The 16,606-nt window shown below is 47.0% G+C and overlaps 6 protein-coding genes across 6 annotated transcripts; 4 read left to right on the forward strand and 2 right to left on the reverse strand. All coding sequences in view use genetic code 12, as the record gives it.

Annotated features, from left to right (window-relative positions):
• Positions 1-244: 244 nt before the first annotated feature.
• LODBEIA_P34050 (uncharacterized protein) lies at positions 245-2,395 on the reverse strand (the record flags this gene model as incomplete). The annotated part of the gene is made up of 1 exon (XM_066973512.1): positions 245-2,395. The coding sequence occupies one exon, from the start codon at positions 2,393-2,395 to the stop codon at positions 245-247; it is 2,151 nt and encodes a 716-aa protein (XP_066830343.1).
• A 3,963-nt stretch (positions 2,396-6,358) lies between these two features.
• LODBEIA_P34060 (uncharacterized protein) lies at positions 6,359-8,704 on the forward strand (the record flags this gene model as incomplete). The annotated part of the gene is made up of 1 exon (XM_066973513.1): positions 6,359-8,704. One exon carries the CDS (start codon positions 6,359-6,361, stop codon positions 8,702-8,704), a length of 2,346 nt encoding a protein of 781 aa, XP_066830344.1.
• Positions 8,705-8,857: 153 nt separating this feature from the next.
• LODBEIA_P34070 (uncharacterized protein) lies at positions 8,858-10,126 on the reverse strand (the record flags this gene model as incomplete). Its single annotated transcript, XM_066973514.1, has 1 exon — positions 8,858-10,126. The coding sequence occupies one exon, from the start codon at positions 10,124-10,126 to the stop codon at positions 8,858-8,860; it is 1,269 nt and encodes a 422-aa protein (XP_066830345.1).
• A 174-nt stretch (positions 10,127-10,300) lies between these two features.
• LODBEIA_P34080 (uncharacterized protein) lies at positions 10,301-10,861 on the forward strand (the record flags this gene model as incomplete). Its single annotated transcript, XM_066973515.1, has 2 exons — positions 10,301-10,456; positions 10,568-10,861. 2 exons carry the CDS (start codon positions 10,301-10,303, stop codon positions 10,859-10,861), a joined length of 450 nt encoding a protein of 149 aa, XP_066830346.1.
• Positions 10,862-12,255: 1,394 nt separating this feature from the next.
• On the forward strand, positions 12,256-14,526 carry LODBEIA_P34090 (uncharacterized protein; the record flags this gene model as incomplete). The annotated part of the gene is made up of 1 exon (XM_066973516.1): positions 12,256-14,526. One exon carries the CDS (start codon positions 12,256-12,258, stop codon positions 14,524-14,526), a length of 2,271 nt encoding a protein of 756 aa, XP_066830347.1.
• Positions 14,527-14,792: 266 nt separating this feature from the next.
• Positions 14,793-15,809, forward strand: LODBEIA_P34100 (uncharacterized protein; the record flags this gene model as incomplete). The annotated part of the gene is made up of 1 exon (XM_066973518.1): positions 14,793-15,809. One exon carries the CDS (start codon positions 14,793-14,795, stop codon positions 15,807-15,809), a length of 1,017 nt encoding a protein of 338 aa, XP_066830348.1.
• Between the last annotated feature and the right edge of the window lie 797 nt (positions 15,810-16,606).

Raw genomic sequence — 16,606 nt, forward strand, 5'->3', positions numbered from 1 at the left:
TCCCTAAACTTAACCGCAATCGGCAATCAGCCCAAAACTAGAGTTCAACACAATTCAAATTCATCCCATGTAGACGAATTTCCAAAAAGTAACAAAAAAAATGCAAATCGTTCTACAGCTTCTACTAACAAACAAAATATATGTGTATAAATATCAATCAAAAGCTAATGGGAACATCCAACCGGCTCTCCTTTTCTTCCCTAGTTGTAATGTCTGTATAACTTTTTTTTTTTTATTGCTTGAATCAACACCCAGTCAAGCTATTCTTAGGGAAGGTATAACCGGCATCTTCCCAACTCGTCAAATTGACATTTTCGTAAACGTTCAAATGTCTCTGGATGTAATCATACGTGGGAAAATCATCAGGGTCGCACCCGATATTTTGAGCATTGGCCGGCTGATAGATGCGGATATAGTCAATCTGCATCTCAACGGGGAAATTGATCGAGTTCCAATCGATATAAGCCCAGTTGTTACTGATGCCTAGATTCATGATGATCGCCATGGGTTCTTTCGAAAGCGTTCTGGGCCCAATGTTGCCGTCTTCGTGGAGCGCTTGCGAGTAGACGGTAAGGGTGGGGTCTTGGCCTACAAACCACCGCAAATAGCCCGTGTTGGGATCGTTCAAGTATTCAAATCCATAGTTTTGATAATTGTGCGCGTGGTCACCCTTTTCGTACCAAGTCACGTTCAACATTGTTGTGGCTGAAAACGCCTGCTGGAAGGGCCCACCCGCGTACGTGTTCATAGTCGTTATTGACTTGTTGTGGATTTCAATGAAGTTGTAATCGGGCATATACCAAATGTCCATGGGTGCCAATTGCAAAGATTGCGAGGCAACACCATTGTTGGGTTTGTTGCCTTTGGAATCGGTCATCACTTCACCTTCAATGGCATCAATCTCGGGTGCACCGCGGCCAACTCCAGGGTTAGGGTGCAGTTCACCAGGGCAGGTACACTTGTTCAATTTCTGGCCTGGCAAATAGGATAGTCCATCTGGCGAGGATTGATTTGGAGTGATACCAGCGTCGCATGAATCATACGAGTACGGCCAAACCCCTTCTGTTGAAGCCAAGTATCCGGGGCGCCCCAAGTTACCCATTGTCCATAAACCGGGCCACAACCCGGTAATGTTACCGTAATGGGGCAACTTGGCCGAGATTTCAATCCTGCCCTGGGTGAAACACATCTTGTTCCAAGATTGAACCATCCCAGAACGGTAAAACAAATTGTGATTCTTGAACGCATCCATTCTCAATTTCAAAGTTCCGTTTCCCGTGCTCACAGCATCAGGGTCGTACCATTCCAAATCCTTAGTGGCATCGTAATGCAAATCCGGTGCCGTGAAAAACTGGTCATCGCCTTCATAAAATGTTCTTCCCTCGGCGTTAAACTCATCGCTAAACACCAAGGGCCACATATCGCCCAGCTTACTCTTTTTCTGCAAGGCATCCTGCGGAGTATCGGGATCTATCAACGTGGTTCTGATAGCGCTCAACATAGGGTACGAATACTGCGTCAAGATCTCATACGACTGCGGCTTGTAATGTTGCGTTGCTCCGGAATAAGTCAAAGCCGGCAACAAGACAAAGATACACAAGGCACCTAGGCCAACGGCAAACAACCCCAATAATCCACCAAGTGATCTCTTGTCGATATTCTTCATATCGTACACAAATCGATTCTTGTCGTACTCAGCGTCCAACACGGGGTCAGGGTTATGCAAATAGTCATCGGCTTCCTTTTCATCTATGCTCAAGGGGAACGACGTCGCGGGGTATCCGCCAAAGGGACTAAAGTCGTTGGGGTAGGCACTTTGCGATTTCAAGCTCAGCGAGTCGTCCATCAGCGAGCTTGAGTATTGCGAAGTTTGATGACGCGTGTCGCGATTGAAACTAAACTTGTTGTCCTTGCCTTCATGGTTGAGGTATAATTGCGACGTTAACGAGGTGGATGACACGGCGCGTGAGCCGAGTCTCGATGGATACCTGTCGAAATCAGCAGGACTACCGGGGTTCAAATTGTTGTTGCTGTTGCTCGTGGTGGTGGTGTTGTTATGGGGGTTATTGTTATAGTCCCGGCTTAATAACCTAGTTTCATCAGTGCTCGAGTTTTCCAAAGCCAACTGGTTTGAACTGCCCTCGTTGGAATGGTACCCTCCACCATAGGCGTTGAAAGGTCTGCCGTAATCTGATTCCAGAGTCAGGTGCTCGACTTGGTGATTATGGGATGATGAAGAATACGACGAGACATCTTCGACTTCTGCTTCGTCTGCAAAGGGGTTTCTCGAGATATATTCCAGGGAGTTGTTGTTGGAATTCTGGGCGTGGTCCCCTCGGTTCCCGTTGATTGATAATTGCGGAGTATTGGAAGTTAGATCTCTATGCGACGCCATATTGTGGAGCTAGATGCCAAGATGTGAATGTGGAAGAAAAAGTAAAAAAATGCAAACTCTGGGAGTGAATGAATGAATGAATGAATGAATCAACGAGTGGATAGTTTAGATCTCAAGCGGCGTAAGAATCGGAAAATTTAACGAAAGTCTTGGTTCTTCTTGGGACTTCTTGGAACTTGTACTTGGCAATACCAAAAGCCGAAAATCAAACTTTATCAACTTGTTTTTTTTTTTCTTATTATTTTGCTTTCAACAACACTCGAAGTAGATCAAGGCTGGTGCTAATGTGACGATTTTGAAAACAACTAAACAACCTTGATGAACTAGTGGTTCCAGCACCGATTTGAATGGGACTTTTTTTTCTTCAGGGTTCCTCGCAGTCTATTATGATCTCTGGATCCTCTACGCGGTGGTTATAATAATAACAATCTCAACAAGAATAATATTAATCTGTCAAGTTATTATTAACTTAATTTTACCAAACAGGGTTCAGCTCAATCTCGGTTTCAAGAAAAAAGATGTTTGGAAAAAAGAATTTTGAGGTGGTTGAGTTTGGACAGTTGGGTCAATAGAATAGTCTTGGAGGGTGAGTTTAATTTCTTGTCCAATATTATTGACGTTTTCGTTGCCGTTTTTTTTTTTTTTTTATTTTTCTTGACGATGATGATGGGATGGTGATTTGGTATTTGATCTAGATCAACCGACTGTTGGAAAAATTGTATGTGATTCTATGCTATGGTTTTGGTTTGTCGGTGGCTGGTCGGTTGGTTCCGGAGGGTCGGTAGAAAGGAGAGATGATAAGATGGTTGTAATTAGAGAAAGAAAAGTAGTGGGTTGTTTATGGTCTGAGTAATTTAACCAGTACTATGGGAAATTTTTTGAAATGACGACAGCGCTGTTTGGTATTCACAGTCTGAACATGAAACTGCCAAATTGCCCAAAACTGCGAAATTGCGAAACTGCAAAATTAAAAAAAAAAAAAAAAAGAAAAAAAAAAAGAAATTCAAACTTTACTGTTTTTGTAACTTCTGCTTCTAAATAAAGACTGGCCCTGTTTGTTGTTGATATCAGCGCAGACAGACAGCTGGCAGACTCTCCAAACCAACAGACAAGAGGTTCATTTCGGGAGAGAGATCCAACGAAAAGGGGGCTAGAGAGTGTCCCACATTATCAATTCGAAAAAGATCCTTCTCAAAGAAGAGCTTTCAGAGAACGTTGTAAGTGTCGAACAACTACGACTGCTACTACTATTGCGCGTGAGAGTTGTTAATAAAACAATAGCATCGCCAGCAAGCAGCATACGGAGTCGCACATTCCGCGAGGTGGGAGAAGGGAGAAGGGAGTAAAGATGAAGTACAAAGATGTGCCTTGATTGGCAATCACCTCGATCTAAACTTCAATCTGGCGAGTTTGTGATTCTCACGGCAACCTCAATTACAAGCTTGCAACTTTTTTGCAACTCGCAGAAGAAACATGCCCTTGCACTTCGCACCTCTCACGCCTCTGTGATCCTTTCCAGAAAACCAAAACAACGGAAATTCTCTCCATGCTCACCCTTACCCTAATCAATTTGCATGTGGCTTTGATTCTTGGGAGAAAAGTTGGCACATTTTTTTTTTTTTGCGGTGCGCTTAATGCATTTACAAAACAATGCAACATCGGTTTCTCTCTCCTCTCCCTGCCACCCCCCCCCTCTTTCCACTGTGAAACTTCTCACTAGGCGCCCCAGCGCCAATGCCAACAAACACAGATAAACTCATACCACCTGCTTATCCAACTACAGTTTACGTCTCTTTTGGATTAAGTGAGCCTCTTGACAGCAAAAAAAGAGCGACGCACAGGACAAGTGAAATGCCGAGAAGTAAGCCAGAGACAGTTTTTGCTTTGGTTTGGCTTGATCTCTTCCTTGGGTAGAGCCACTGCAGCGAAATGGCAAATTAATAACTTGATCTCCGCAAGACGTTCATGCCAGAGTCATCGTGCCAGCAGACTAGATCGGGCTTTCTAGAGGTACCCGCAACACAATCTCCTGTTATTCTCTTAACTAGTAGTGCTATGGTCACGTGCGGTTTAGCGTGCGAGGAGCGCGCCCTGAGTCTGATTGGCAATTTCAACCAACCGCGTCTCACCTTTGTTTTTTGTTTTTTTTTTTTCAACAGGGCAAGATTGTTGCCGTGTATTGCATGCACCTGTGGATCCTATTGTCACAACCCGTCTTATCTTCATGCTCCCCCCCTCCCACCCTCTGTTTTCAAGAAGATAAGGGGGGAGGGCAGTTGTTCTAGCGGAGCCACTCTGGTTCTGGTTTACACAGGGGCTATAGCCAAGAGAATGCCGGGGGGGAGGTTTGCAAACTTAGTCTAGGCTAGTTGGGTCTGGAACAAGTGAAGGAACCTTTGTCTATGTAAATATACAAGATTTCAAATAGACACAGTTTGGCTCTGTTTCTCTTGGTAGATCGCCGTAGCACTATTTCAAACAACAACAACCTCCTCGTGGTCGTAATTGTTGTTGTTGTGCTCGTGCTCAGCCTCGGTGCGGACGCTACCAAATCCTCCCTCGGTGGCAGTGCCATTTTTTTTTTTTTTTTTTTTTTTATTTTCAGTTCCATTTTCTTAGGGCTGCGCTTTGTTACCAAATTGGCTGCTCTCGCGACCAATTAGGAATAAAGCTGTCCCAATCGAGACCCCTCCTCGGGTGGAAGATCTGCCACTCTGAGGAGAAACTCATGGAGTCCAGTGTCGCGGCTGGTGAATCCACGACGCCGACAGCGCTGCGACACACGGCAGAGGTTTCAGCGTGTCAAAAGCGGGGAAGCGGACCAAATAGCGAACTCGCCCTTGACCTTGAATTTTGAGAAGCGCAACTCTCCTCGAGGTAAGAGGACAACGCCCAAACGTGCTTCTTGATACACGTTTTCTCAATAGTAGCCAGCAAGCAAGCGTAAGGAGAAAAACACTATGGTATATTATTATACAGAGGAGCAAATCTTCTGCTAGTTTCTTGGTTCTGGCGTCTTTTAGCGTATAAAATAACAGGGTTTTCATGCTAGTCTTACTACTGTTGCTACTACTACTCCTGCTTCTGGTGCCACGGCAATTGCCAAATTATCTCTTGGTATCCACTTTTTCTATTCTCTGCGATTTGACGTATTTTTTTTTATTTCCGTTCAAGAGGAGACAACAGCACGCGCTCAAAAGCCCCCCCAGCGTGGTTCTTGGCCCAGGGAGGCCCATCGCTAGTGCAACTGCCACTGCGACGGCCATTGTTGTGGTGGCCGTGGTGGAAAGCAAAAAGCTTGGAACTCTAAACACCAAGAAATGCCCTATGGCAGTGTTGGCGACAGCTATTCCCCGTGGTGGTGGTTGCGGTGGCGATTGGTAGCGGACGCGACCACATGGTAGCGCCCGGCACTAAGAAAAAAAATGACGAGAAAGAAAGAGCAGCATTATTATTACCAGCCTGTGCAAAGAAAAAAAAAAGAAGTTTAATGTCACGACATGTTTCTTGATGTAACTCAACTTTACAACTTTAAAAAGAGGCTGCTTGTTGGTGGAGAAGCGTAGTATATATTGCCCAGTAGCTGCTGCTGCTGGTACTGGTGGTGCATGCCAGCTTTTGGCTGGCTAGGAGAAGAAGCAACATCAACAGTTTTGAACCAATTGTAATTGGATCAAGCTGTTGCTCAATAGTTCCTTTCCTACCCCCTATACATCTCCTTTGAGAATTTTGGCCTACCCCCTAGCAACCACTGCAACTGCAACTGCAACTACAACCACCAGCAAGGAAAGAAAGAATTGGCTGTGCATTCCAAAACCACACTCCTTCTTCCCACTTTCCCTACTTTGCCCACATTTGCTGTTCTGCCTTTTTCAAGTCCACTGTTACTTGTTCAAACACAGGTGAGCTGAAGTTTGCGATATTATTCTACATTAGTCACAGGGTCTGGCTTTGTTTTGAACTATGAGAACATTAACCCCAGGAGGAGCCAAAAGGGGTACTCCTAGAATCAATTTAATAAATTCACAGGGCGAAGCTTTTTACAGCCAAAATGCTTCCCCTTCTTCTGCTGCTTCATACTCTTCTTCCTCTTCTTCTTCTTCTTCACCAATAGAGCGTGCAGAAGGAGGAGACAGCAGCAGCAGCAACAACAACAACAACAATAACGACCCATTTGGTGACAACCACCGGCAAGACGAGCGAGACGAGCAACACGAAGAAGATGCATGTCAATTTTCATTTCAACCGCAAACAACCAGTAATGACGCTGGGTCAGACTCAAACCCCCGTGCATCCAGCCAGCATTTCACCAGACATTCCAGGCAGCCCCTGGACCTGCTGCAATACGAAAATAACCAAATACACACACGGTACCCTCCTTTGTACGACTCGCAATCGTTGATCTCAAGAGGTGGTAATGATGCAACGGAAGCAAATTACGAACCCGTGTCGCCAACCACTTGCACAAGTCGGGATAGACCACCACAGCTTCTGCAGCAGCAACAGCGCATCTCCCTATTGATGCACAACTCGCCGCTGTTTAATAGCTTGTCCCCACCAATGCTTCAATACGATAGATATCCCAAGCAAGTGATTTACAATTTCCCCCACTCCAATCAGGAATCGACTGCAAATTTGCTAGATGAAACAAACTACAGCAACAGCAACAGCAACAGCAACAGCAGCACCAACTCGTCAAGCTTCAACTACTCCAACTCCTCGCCACCGACAAACAAGGACCGCTATAGCGGCTCGTATGAATACGAATACGAGTTTTCCCCGTTTGGTGGCTACCCTGCGAGTCAGTTTCCCTTGAGCATAGATGAAAAGGAACCAGACGACTATTTGCATAACCCCGACCCCGTGTTGGACTCTCTATATAACGAACATCGCTTTATGCATGACCTCAAGAATATGGACCGCAGAGCATTTGGCGGGCTCATGGGGTTGATCTTTATGTTGGTGGCGGCAGTGTTGGTGTTTGTCTTGTTGCCCGTGTTGACATTCACCACCGGCGGCGGCCAAGTTGTGCCGCAAGTGTACGAAGTATTGACAAACTACCACTATCCCATGTTGAGCGCCATTCGACAGACTTTAGTCGACCCAGATACACCCGAGCTGGCCTTGACTAACGTGGGACAAGATGGCCGCGTGTGGAAGTTGGTGTTTAGCGACGAGTTCAACGCCGAGGGAAGAACTTTTTATGACGGTGATGACCAGTTTTTCACGGCGCCCGACTTTCACTATGCTGCCACGCAGGACTTGGAATGGTACGACCCTGATGCTGTCACCACCAGAAATGGAACATTGGAACTACAATTGGACGCTTTCCAAAACCATGGCCTATTTTACCGTTCTGGGATGGTTCAATCTTGGAACAAGATGTGCTTTACCCAGGGCAAGTTGGAGTTTTCGGCAAAATTGCCCGGCTACGGCCACATCTCGGGGCTATGGCCCGGGTTATGGTCCATGGGCAACTTGGGGCGCCCCGGATACTTGGCTTCAACAGAAGGCATCTGGCCATACACGTACGACACATGCGACGCTGGCATCACTCCAAATCAATCTTCGCCAGATGGGATTTCGTATCTACCAGGACAAAGACTAAATTCATGTACCTGCCCTGGTGAACTGCACCCTAACCCTGGGGTTGGCCGCGGTGCACCCGAGATTGACGCTTTGGAAGGGGAAATCCACGGCGTTATTGGCCGCGTGTCGCAATCGTTACAAGTGGCACCGTACGACATCTGGTACATGCCCGATTACGATTTTATTGAAATTTACAACAAGTCGGTAACGTTGATGAACACCTACACCGGTGGGCCCTTCCAACAAGCCGTCTCGGGAGTAACCATGTTGAACCACACCTGGTACGAAATGGGCACGGGGTTGGCGCACAATTTTCAAAAGTTTGGCTACGAATTGATCAACCATGACGAGAACGGGTACATCACCTGGTTTGTGGGCGACGAGCCTACATTCACGATGCGGTCTCAGGCATTGCACCCCAACGGCAACATTGGCTGGCGACAATTGCCCAAGGAACCCATTTCGATCATTATGAACTTGGGCATCTCGAACTCGTGGGCCTATATCGATTGGCCCAGCTTGGTTTTCCCAAGCAAGATGCGTGTCGATTACGTGCGCGTGTACCAACCGGAAGACGCAATCAACATGGGGTGCGACCCGCCGGATTACCCCACGGCGGATTACATTGAGCAACACTTGAATATTTATCATAATATGAACTTGACGAATTTCGAAATGGGCGGCTACACATTCCCCAAGAATAGACTCACTGGGTGTTGACCAAAGCGACTTTGGTGGTGTTTGTTTTTTTATCTATTTGCTCTATTTATATCTTGATGCAGTTTCCGATAGAGATGTTGTTTCTGTAATGTATATAATGTAATTTTTATCAAACACTCCTATGTCTTTATTCTTTTCTTTTGGATGTGGAAGCTAGTCGTTGTAGACGAGCGCATGGTCACGTGATGGTATCATAGCATCCAATTCAGCAGCATCACTTGCACCACTGAAAGCGAAATTGCCACTGCTCAACTCGACAAAGTTCATCACGCCCTGATCCACCATCGCAAGGACAATCTTGTCGTACCCGCGCTTCCACATCTCGTCGCGTCTCTTGAAATAAGCATTGCGGATCTGCACCAGTTTCTCTAGCGTGGCTTGCTTGGCCGCGTGGCGTCGCGCGCGTATCTCGCGTTTTGATTCTACTGCGCTTGACTTGTGATAGCTCCTATTTCCATCCAGGGCGCGGTAGCTGCTGGAGTGAAGCAATTGGCGTTGTAAGTGTTGGATCTGCGCTAAGGTCAAGTATGTTTGGTTCTTGGATGTGTCGATTATGACGAGTTGGAAATCGGGCGGGGGAGGATTGCGCTTGGAGAAGTTGGGTTGCGGTTTCCATACGTCGTAGACTATGTCTAGCTCATTCTCGTTGTCGTTGTCATCGTCATGCTTGTGGTTGTTATGCGATATTCGGTCGTGATGGAGCGAGATTGCTTTGTATATCGGTGTGAATTTGAAGTATGACGCAGTGGAGAAGTGTCTAGTGTGGAGATTGGGGTATGTCCAAATCCCGAGTCTCGTCGGCCACCTCCAAATCCTCGCCTCTTCCTTCTCCTCCTCCTCCTCCTCCTCACGTTCCACCTGTTCTTGATCATCTGGTGTTTTATGCGCGAGAATCATATAACCCAACCTCTTGAGATGGGAATAGACACGATACCGAGCCAAGTCCACCTGCACCAAACAATAAACAAACTCCAAATCCAACATGACAAGCCGTGACTCAACGTCAAATCCTCCACCCACGTCGCCCAGGTGACTCAACCACGCCTCAAATTCCGGATTCGAAAGATACAACGCCATGCTCCCACGCTCACACAAATATAAACACTCGATCCCGTTCAACCAGACCATATCACGGCGAACGTACCCGATATCAATGAAGAATTTGCCACGCATGCGCAAGACTAAACCTTGGTTCATCAGCGGGATCCAGATTCCAATGAGCTTGTTGCGAATGTGGTGCGAGCGCGGCTGGATCAAGGCTTGAAACATGGCGTGTTGCGAGCTTTGGAGGGTCGAGGATTGGATCCGCGTTCCGTCGGGCTCGAACTCTTTCTCGCCGCGTCGTGGGATCTGCACCGTGGACCAGTCTTGAAGCTCGTCTTCCTCGACGTCGTGATCTTGGCCTTGTTCTTTGGATGACATGGGCTCGGGAAGGCTGCAAAAAAAAAGTCGCTGGGAGATTCAAAACTGGTAAAAGAGTGGGATATCGCGGGGCTAGATCCTTGGTAGGTGGTACGGGGACGCGTTTACCATTGCATGTTTCGAAGCAATGGAGGGTTTGCATCTCGTGGACTGGTTCTTATGATGCAAAAAAATATGCCTGGCCAGGTGGTAGCGTCGCCGTACTTGGGCCTCGCGGGATTATTGGCAACCCTCCATGTTTCATTGAGAAACCCCATCTCCCACTTTTCACCATTCGATGTCCAGTATTTCCCAACCATGACGGACTCGGAAATAACATATAGATCACTAGTACGTCCACTACTTATCTCTCAATCCTTCTTTTGCTCCCCCACTCTTGCTTCATCCATGCTTCACCCCTCATGAGGCCGATATTAACAAACAGCGCACCCGCATTTCTAGGCAGAGTCATTGCTACAAGACATGATCAGGAACCAAATCCGCACACAAACATTGATAAACTATACAAACGAACGAGCGATGCAGACGCAGACGGTACCGAGCGCCGAGACTGATTCAGTGGTGAAACAACTCAATGCAACGGACCCGACCAAGGATATATTTGGCCAGGATAAGTCCAAGCTTAAGGCTGCTGAATCGTCACGATATTTCTCGTGCGAGAACTGCGGCAGGAAGATTGCTGGTGGGAGATTTGCTTCTCATGTCAACAAGTGTTTGGAACGCAAGCGAAAATAACGGGGCCATAATTGTTTTTTCGCTTCTTGGTTTTATGTGGGTTGGATGCTGTAAATTGCGATTATTATGAGGGCTAGCTTGACTAGTGTGATGCTGACGTGGAGGGATAACGGTGACGTGGTCGACAAGATGGAGTCTGGCATCATCGAGGGATATACTACTTGTTATACACGTACCGTCACGCCGTTATTCCAAAAGACAAAAAAAAAAAGATGTGCTACTGATGTATTTAAATACTCGTGAATGAAGAGACGTAACTTGACACGTTATGAGATGTCAGAACTCATTCAAGTCAGATTTGGAAGTTGGACCAAAAATCATTGTCAGACTGGTGTTGTTATCATCTGTCTTTGCATCGTTAAAACCTTAATATTCTCAGTCGTGATATGTCCTTTGCCCCTCGTGGTGTCTACTCCGGACCCAGATTAGTCTGCAATTTAGACCAAGTTTCTCATCTGTGATTAATCTCTCTCTCTCACTCTCTTTCCCTCTCTCTTTTGGTCCTTTAACTTGTTAAAAATGAATGTGGAGTTTTGAATCCCAGCATTTTTCATCAACCTCGAAAGTCAAAGCGGGTACATTTCCCAATTAGGAAGCTTACGTAATCCTCACTCCTTTTTTTTCACATTGTGGGGGGTGGGGATGGACAGCATTAGGGGAAATCCCACGGGAAGAGGTATCATTTTGATGGAATCAGCCCCTATTGTCATGAATTTTACTAGGGGGGGGAGGGGGGTTACGAGAGCACTGTAGTGGTGGGAGGTAGATGGGGAAGAGGTGGAGAGCAAATTACTTTTTAGATGGAGACATGAGAGGTGCCACCACTCGATCCCACTAGTGTTGATTGTAAGCAATGATACGTTGAGGCAGGTGTGCCCCCAACTCTTTCATCTGAATTGCACCACACCGGTAGAGGTCGCGAGAGTCCAACCCCAACCTTGCAGAAGTGAAATATTTTCATTGTGGAGGCTCATGCTGATACGGGACAAGTCTACTCTGAGGGAAATTTCAATTGTGGTTGAAAATTGAGGGTGGTGAGAGGGTTGAGTGGCTTTTTATCTTTCTAGATAAGAAAATAGAGATGGGATCTGGTTGGTGGGATCCCTTGTGGAGAGCGGGGACGCCGTTGCCCTCTCTGGCCCCTTGTTGTGACCGCTCACTCTTGTCTCGTGTATGTATATCCCCATAGAGAGAGAAAGAAAGAAGGGTGTTGTGCTTGGGCCCTTTGTTGTTTGACCGTTGGAATAACCCTTGATAATTTCTCTGTCCTCGCCAACCGCATCCTGTTACTTCCTAACTTCTTTCCTCCGTCGACATATATAAAAACCAGCCGTTGATTGCGAAAACCGCTCCCAATTGAATTCCCTCGGAGTATATGAAAGACTAAGTTGCAAATGTCAAGTTTGTTCAGCAAGGACGATTTCACCGCTGAAGTGGCCGTATCGCATTTACCCTTTGACCTGGCATGTCTCGATAGCGTACCCTTGGCCGGCGCAAACTCACAGCGAAACAAGGCAAAATACTCCAAGACATTTCGAAACAAGGCCATTCCCAACCGGTTGATTTCTACTGTCCACCCGGATTTGGACACGCATCACAAGTATTTCAACCATGCCGCGGCGAAATTTAAAGATAGGCCCTGCTTGAGTGCCAGACCATATGACTACACCACCAAGACACTGGCTGACGTTTACGAGTCATTGAGCTATAACCAAGTTTTCCAACGCAAAAACAATATTGGCGCTGGCATTCTCAGGTCATTGACTCTGAACCCCTACTTGGATCTACACTTGGAATCGCATCGGAAAATCAAAAACCATTTACGAGATTGGCCAAGCTATGGGATCCCCAATTACCAACGCGATAACCACGATTACCAAATTGAAAAAAGCTGCTCGTTTATACTTTCGATTTTTGCCGTTAACAGATTGGAATGGGTCCTCACTGACTTGGCATGCTCGTCGTACTCCATCACGACCACGGCGTTGTATGATACTTTAGGACCAGATGTTTCGCAATACATCTTGGATTTGACAAGCTGCCCAATTGTGGTTTGCACTGCCGATAAAGTTCCCGTGTTGTTGAACTTGAAGCAAAAGTACCCCGAGGAAACAAAGTCGTTGATTTCATTAGTGGTGATGGATCCAATCGAAATTATCAACGAGGAAATGTTGCAATTGGCAGACATGTTGAAAGTGCAACTTCAAGACCTCGCGCAAATTGAGCAATTGGGAAAAGAAAACCCCATGCATGAGTTACCACCCTGCCCAGATGCGTTATTCACACTTTCGTTCACGTCGGGCACCACCGGCTCCAAGCCCAAGGGAGTCATGGTTCCTCAACGGCAAGCAGCTGCATACATCACCTTTTTGACCACGATTGAGCCGCCGGCTCAATTGGGCGATCGAGCTTATGCGCTTTTGCCATTGACCCATATATACGAGAGGCAGACGAGCGCCTTTGGATGGACAAATGGCTATTGTATTGGGTTCCCGCAAACCACCGTTGGCCAAACCAAGAACATGAACACTTTTAACAACATGATTGAAGACTTACAAATCTTCCAACCAACTTATATGTCGATTGTGCCGCGGTTGCTCACCAGGTTGGAAAACTTGACGAAGGCGCAAATTGCGCAATTGAATGTTGCTGACCAAGCGCGAGTCAATGAGATTATCAAGTACAAGGTTAGGGAACAAGGTAAAGCCGATGGAGCAACGGGGTTTGACGCAACGTGGGACTCGTTTCCACCGTATGAAAACTTACGCAGGCTGATTGGATTCGACAAGATGCGCTGGGTGCAAACTGCATCTGCGCCAGTCGCGTCATCAACGCTAGTTTTCCTCAAGGCAAGTCTCAACATGGGGATCCGTCAGCTTTACGGCTTGACGGAATCAGGGGCCGCAATAACAACCACGGGCGCCTATGAAGCTAAACCTGGCTCGTGTGGCTCCATCTCTCCCACTGGTGAATACAAGTTGCGCAATGTGCAAGACATGGGATACGATATTGGGAAATTACAAGGCGAGATCATGTTGCGTGGGCCGCAAATGTTCAAAGGCTATTATTACAATCAAGAAGAGACGAACAAGGCCGTCGATGAAGAAGGGTGGTTCCACTCGGGTGACATTGCCACCATTGACTCCCATGGCCGAATCACAATCATCGATCGAGTCAAGAATTTTTTCAAGATGCAGCAGGGGGAATACGTGTCGCCGGAGAAGGTTGAAAACCGCTATCTTTCCAATAACCCGATTATTTCGCAGCTTTACGTTCATGGCAACTCGCTTAAACCTTATTTGATTGGCGTCGTTGGCATCGAGTACGAGCAGGGGATCAAGTTCCTCAATGAGCAATTGGGGATGAACGATTTGGGTGGCATGTCCCTGGATGAGCTCTTGCAAGTAATGAATTCTCGAGACGCCAAGGTTCGGTTATTGCTGATTTTAAACGCGAATGTGCGCCAGCATTTGAATGGGTTTGAGTTGCTTCATAACGTGCATATTGAAATCAACCCGCTTACTGTTGAGCGAGAGGTTGTTACGCCCACATTCAAGTTGAGGAGACCTGTGGCACAGCGGTTCTTTGCGGATGTCTTCCATAAGTTGTATGAGATTGAACAGTCTTTAGTTGCTGATTTAAAACTTCAAATAGCTAAACTATAGAGACATGAAATATTTCAATGAATCAAGACAATTTTTTAGAGATTTTACGAGGTCGCAATGTGGTTTTGGAGGGGCGTGACGGAATAGCACAGCTTTCATTCCGATAGCACTGCGTACCACTGGACAGTGCGGAATTCCCATCTCTCTGAAAAAATCCGTCTCAAGGCGATGTCTTATCAGTGAAAAGATCAAAAAAAAAAAACCTTTATCGGAGACAATCCTCCTTACCGCAAGCTCTAGTTCGAACCAAACCCCACTATCACGAAATGGCAGCATCAAACCCGTTGAAAATCATAGACATATCGCAAACAGGCCCATCGACACCAGCAGAGCTACTCGACGCATTGACGACGCAGGGGTTCGTGTTTGTCGACGGACACGATTTCACGCAGGAGGAAGTAGATTCGCTATTCGACCTCTCGCGGGCCTTTTTCCAGCTTCCAAGCGACTACAAGCAACGTTACTCCATAGTGGGGAACACGGGGTACATCACATTCACCAAGGAGAATCTCGACCCCGCCAAGAAGGACGACTTCAAAGAAGGGTTGAATTTGAGCGACCTCGATCTCGCGACGGGCGAGCTTAACCCGGCGCAGTTGATCCCAGATTGGATCAAAGATGATGACGCAAGGTATGAATTGATCAAGTCCAGTATTCGCAAGTTGAATCTGTTGAATTTGAAATTGCTAGAGAGCATCGCCGTGGCGTTGGAGATTGAAGACAGTGGTGAATGTGCAGGCGCGCAGTGGTTCACGTCGCGGTATGACCCCAAGTTGAAGTCGGGGTCAACGTTGCGGTTCTTGCATTATCCCGTGCTCAACTCCAACAACTCCGAAGGAGAAATACGCGCGGGGGCCCATACAGATTACGGATCAATGACGCTTTTATTTCAGCGGCGAAACCAAGAAGGGCTAGAGATCTACTCGCCCATCTCCAAGCGGTGGGAAAAAGTGCCCTATGTGGAAACTGAAAACACGGGTGCAGCAATGGCACCCCCGATAGTGATGAACATTGGCGATTTGCTCAGTTATTGGACTGCTGGTTTGCTCAAGTCGACCATCCATCGAGTCAAGTTTGACGCGAGCGAGCTGCGGAAAGAGGATCGCTACTCAATTGTGTTTTTCAGCCATCCTAGCGATGAGACCTTGTTGGAGCCGGTGCCGAGTCCGCTCATACGGGCGAGGGCGCGCTCGGGGCGTGGTGTTACCAAGGATGAAGCAAAGGGGGAGTTTATCACTGCGTTGGAGCATTTGCAGAGGAAATTGGCCCCCACTTATCAATAACTAGATGTATCATTTTTTTAGTGAAAACGGGAATTAGTGTAGAAATGTCACATCTAAAGACTTTGAGTGTCGACTCGGATGGGAATTGTGAGCCTAGGGGACTGAGGAACTGGGGTTGAGCCTAGAGTGGCCGCTAAAAATTGCCCCGTAAGCAGGTGACTAGCATTTCTAGCGAAGTTCCCCGACCTCCCCGCTTTCCTAGTTTTTTGATGCAAAAGCAGTATCATAGTGTCCTTGAAGTCTACGGCAACAAGGTACTCAACTACTGAGGAAGGAGACAAGGGAGACGAAGTTCTAGCTAGTTACAAGCGTGGAGACTAACAACCCTAATGCTTGGGGCTGACCCGTGTCGAGACGGCACCGACTTTTGGCGATTGTTACGTCATTCAATATCGGGACGGACTTGTAGCTGGATCCTTGTCATCAGCTACTCAAATCGATGCATTTCAATGCGGGCAGTAATGGTATTGGTGGTTGCCGGTGCTGGTGCTGGTGCTGGTGCTGGCCGTCGCTGCGGAGTTTAGCACGAAAGCGGAAACAAAAGCGCGAGCGGAAGCGGAAGCGGAATCTCGGCAATTGTGGCCAGCATCTCACGCCCATCTTGGACGCAACTGTGGGACCCAATCGCCCTTCCAGGCTCTCATCCACTTTCTTCCCCCAACCACAGCTCTGGAACATGTTCCTTTTATAATCCTTGACACCCTTATTCTTGCCCCTTTTTCTTGCCCTTTTTCTTGACCTTTTTCTTGACCTTTTCTCCTTCTTATCATCAAACACACACATTCGTTACTTCCACG

Source organism: Lodderomyces beijingensis, assembly GCF_963989305.1.
Source record: "Lodderomyces beijingensis strain CBS 14171 genome assembly, chromosome: 4".
NCBI lineage: Eukaryota > Fungi > Ascomycota > Pichiomycetes > Serinales > Debaryomycetaceae > Lodderomyces > Lodderomyces beijingensis.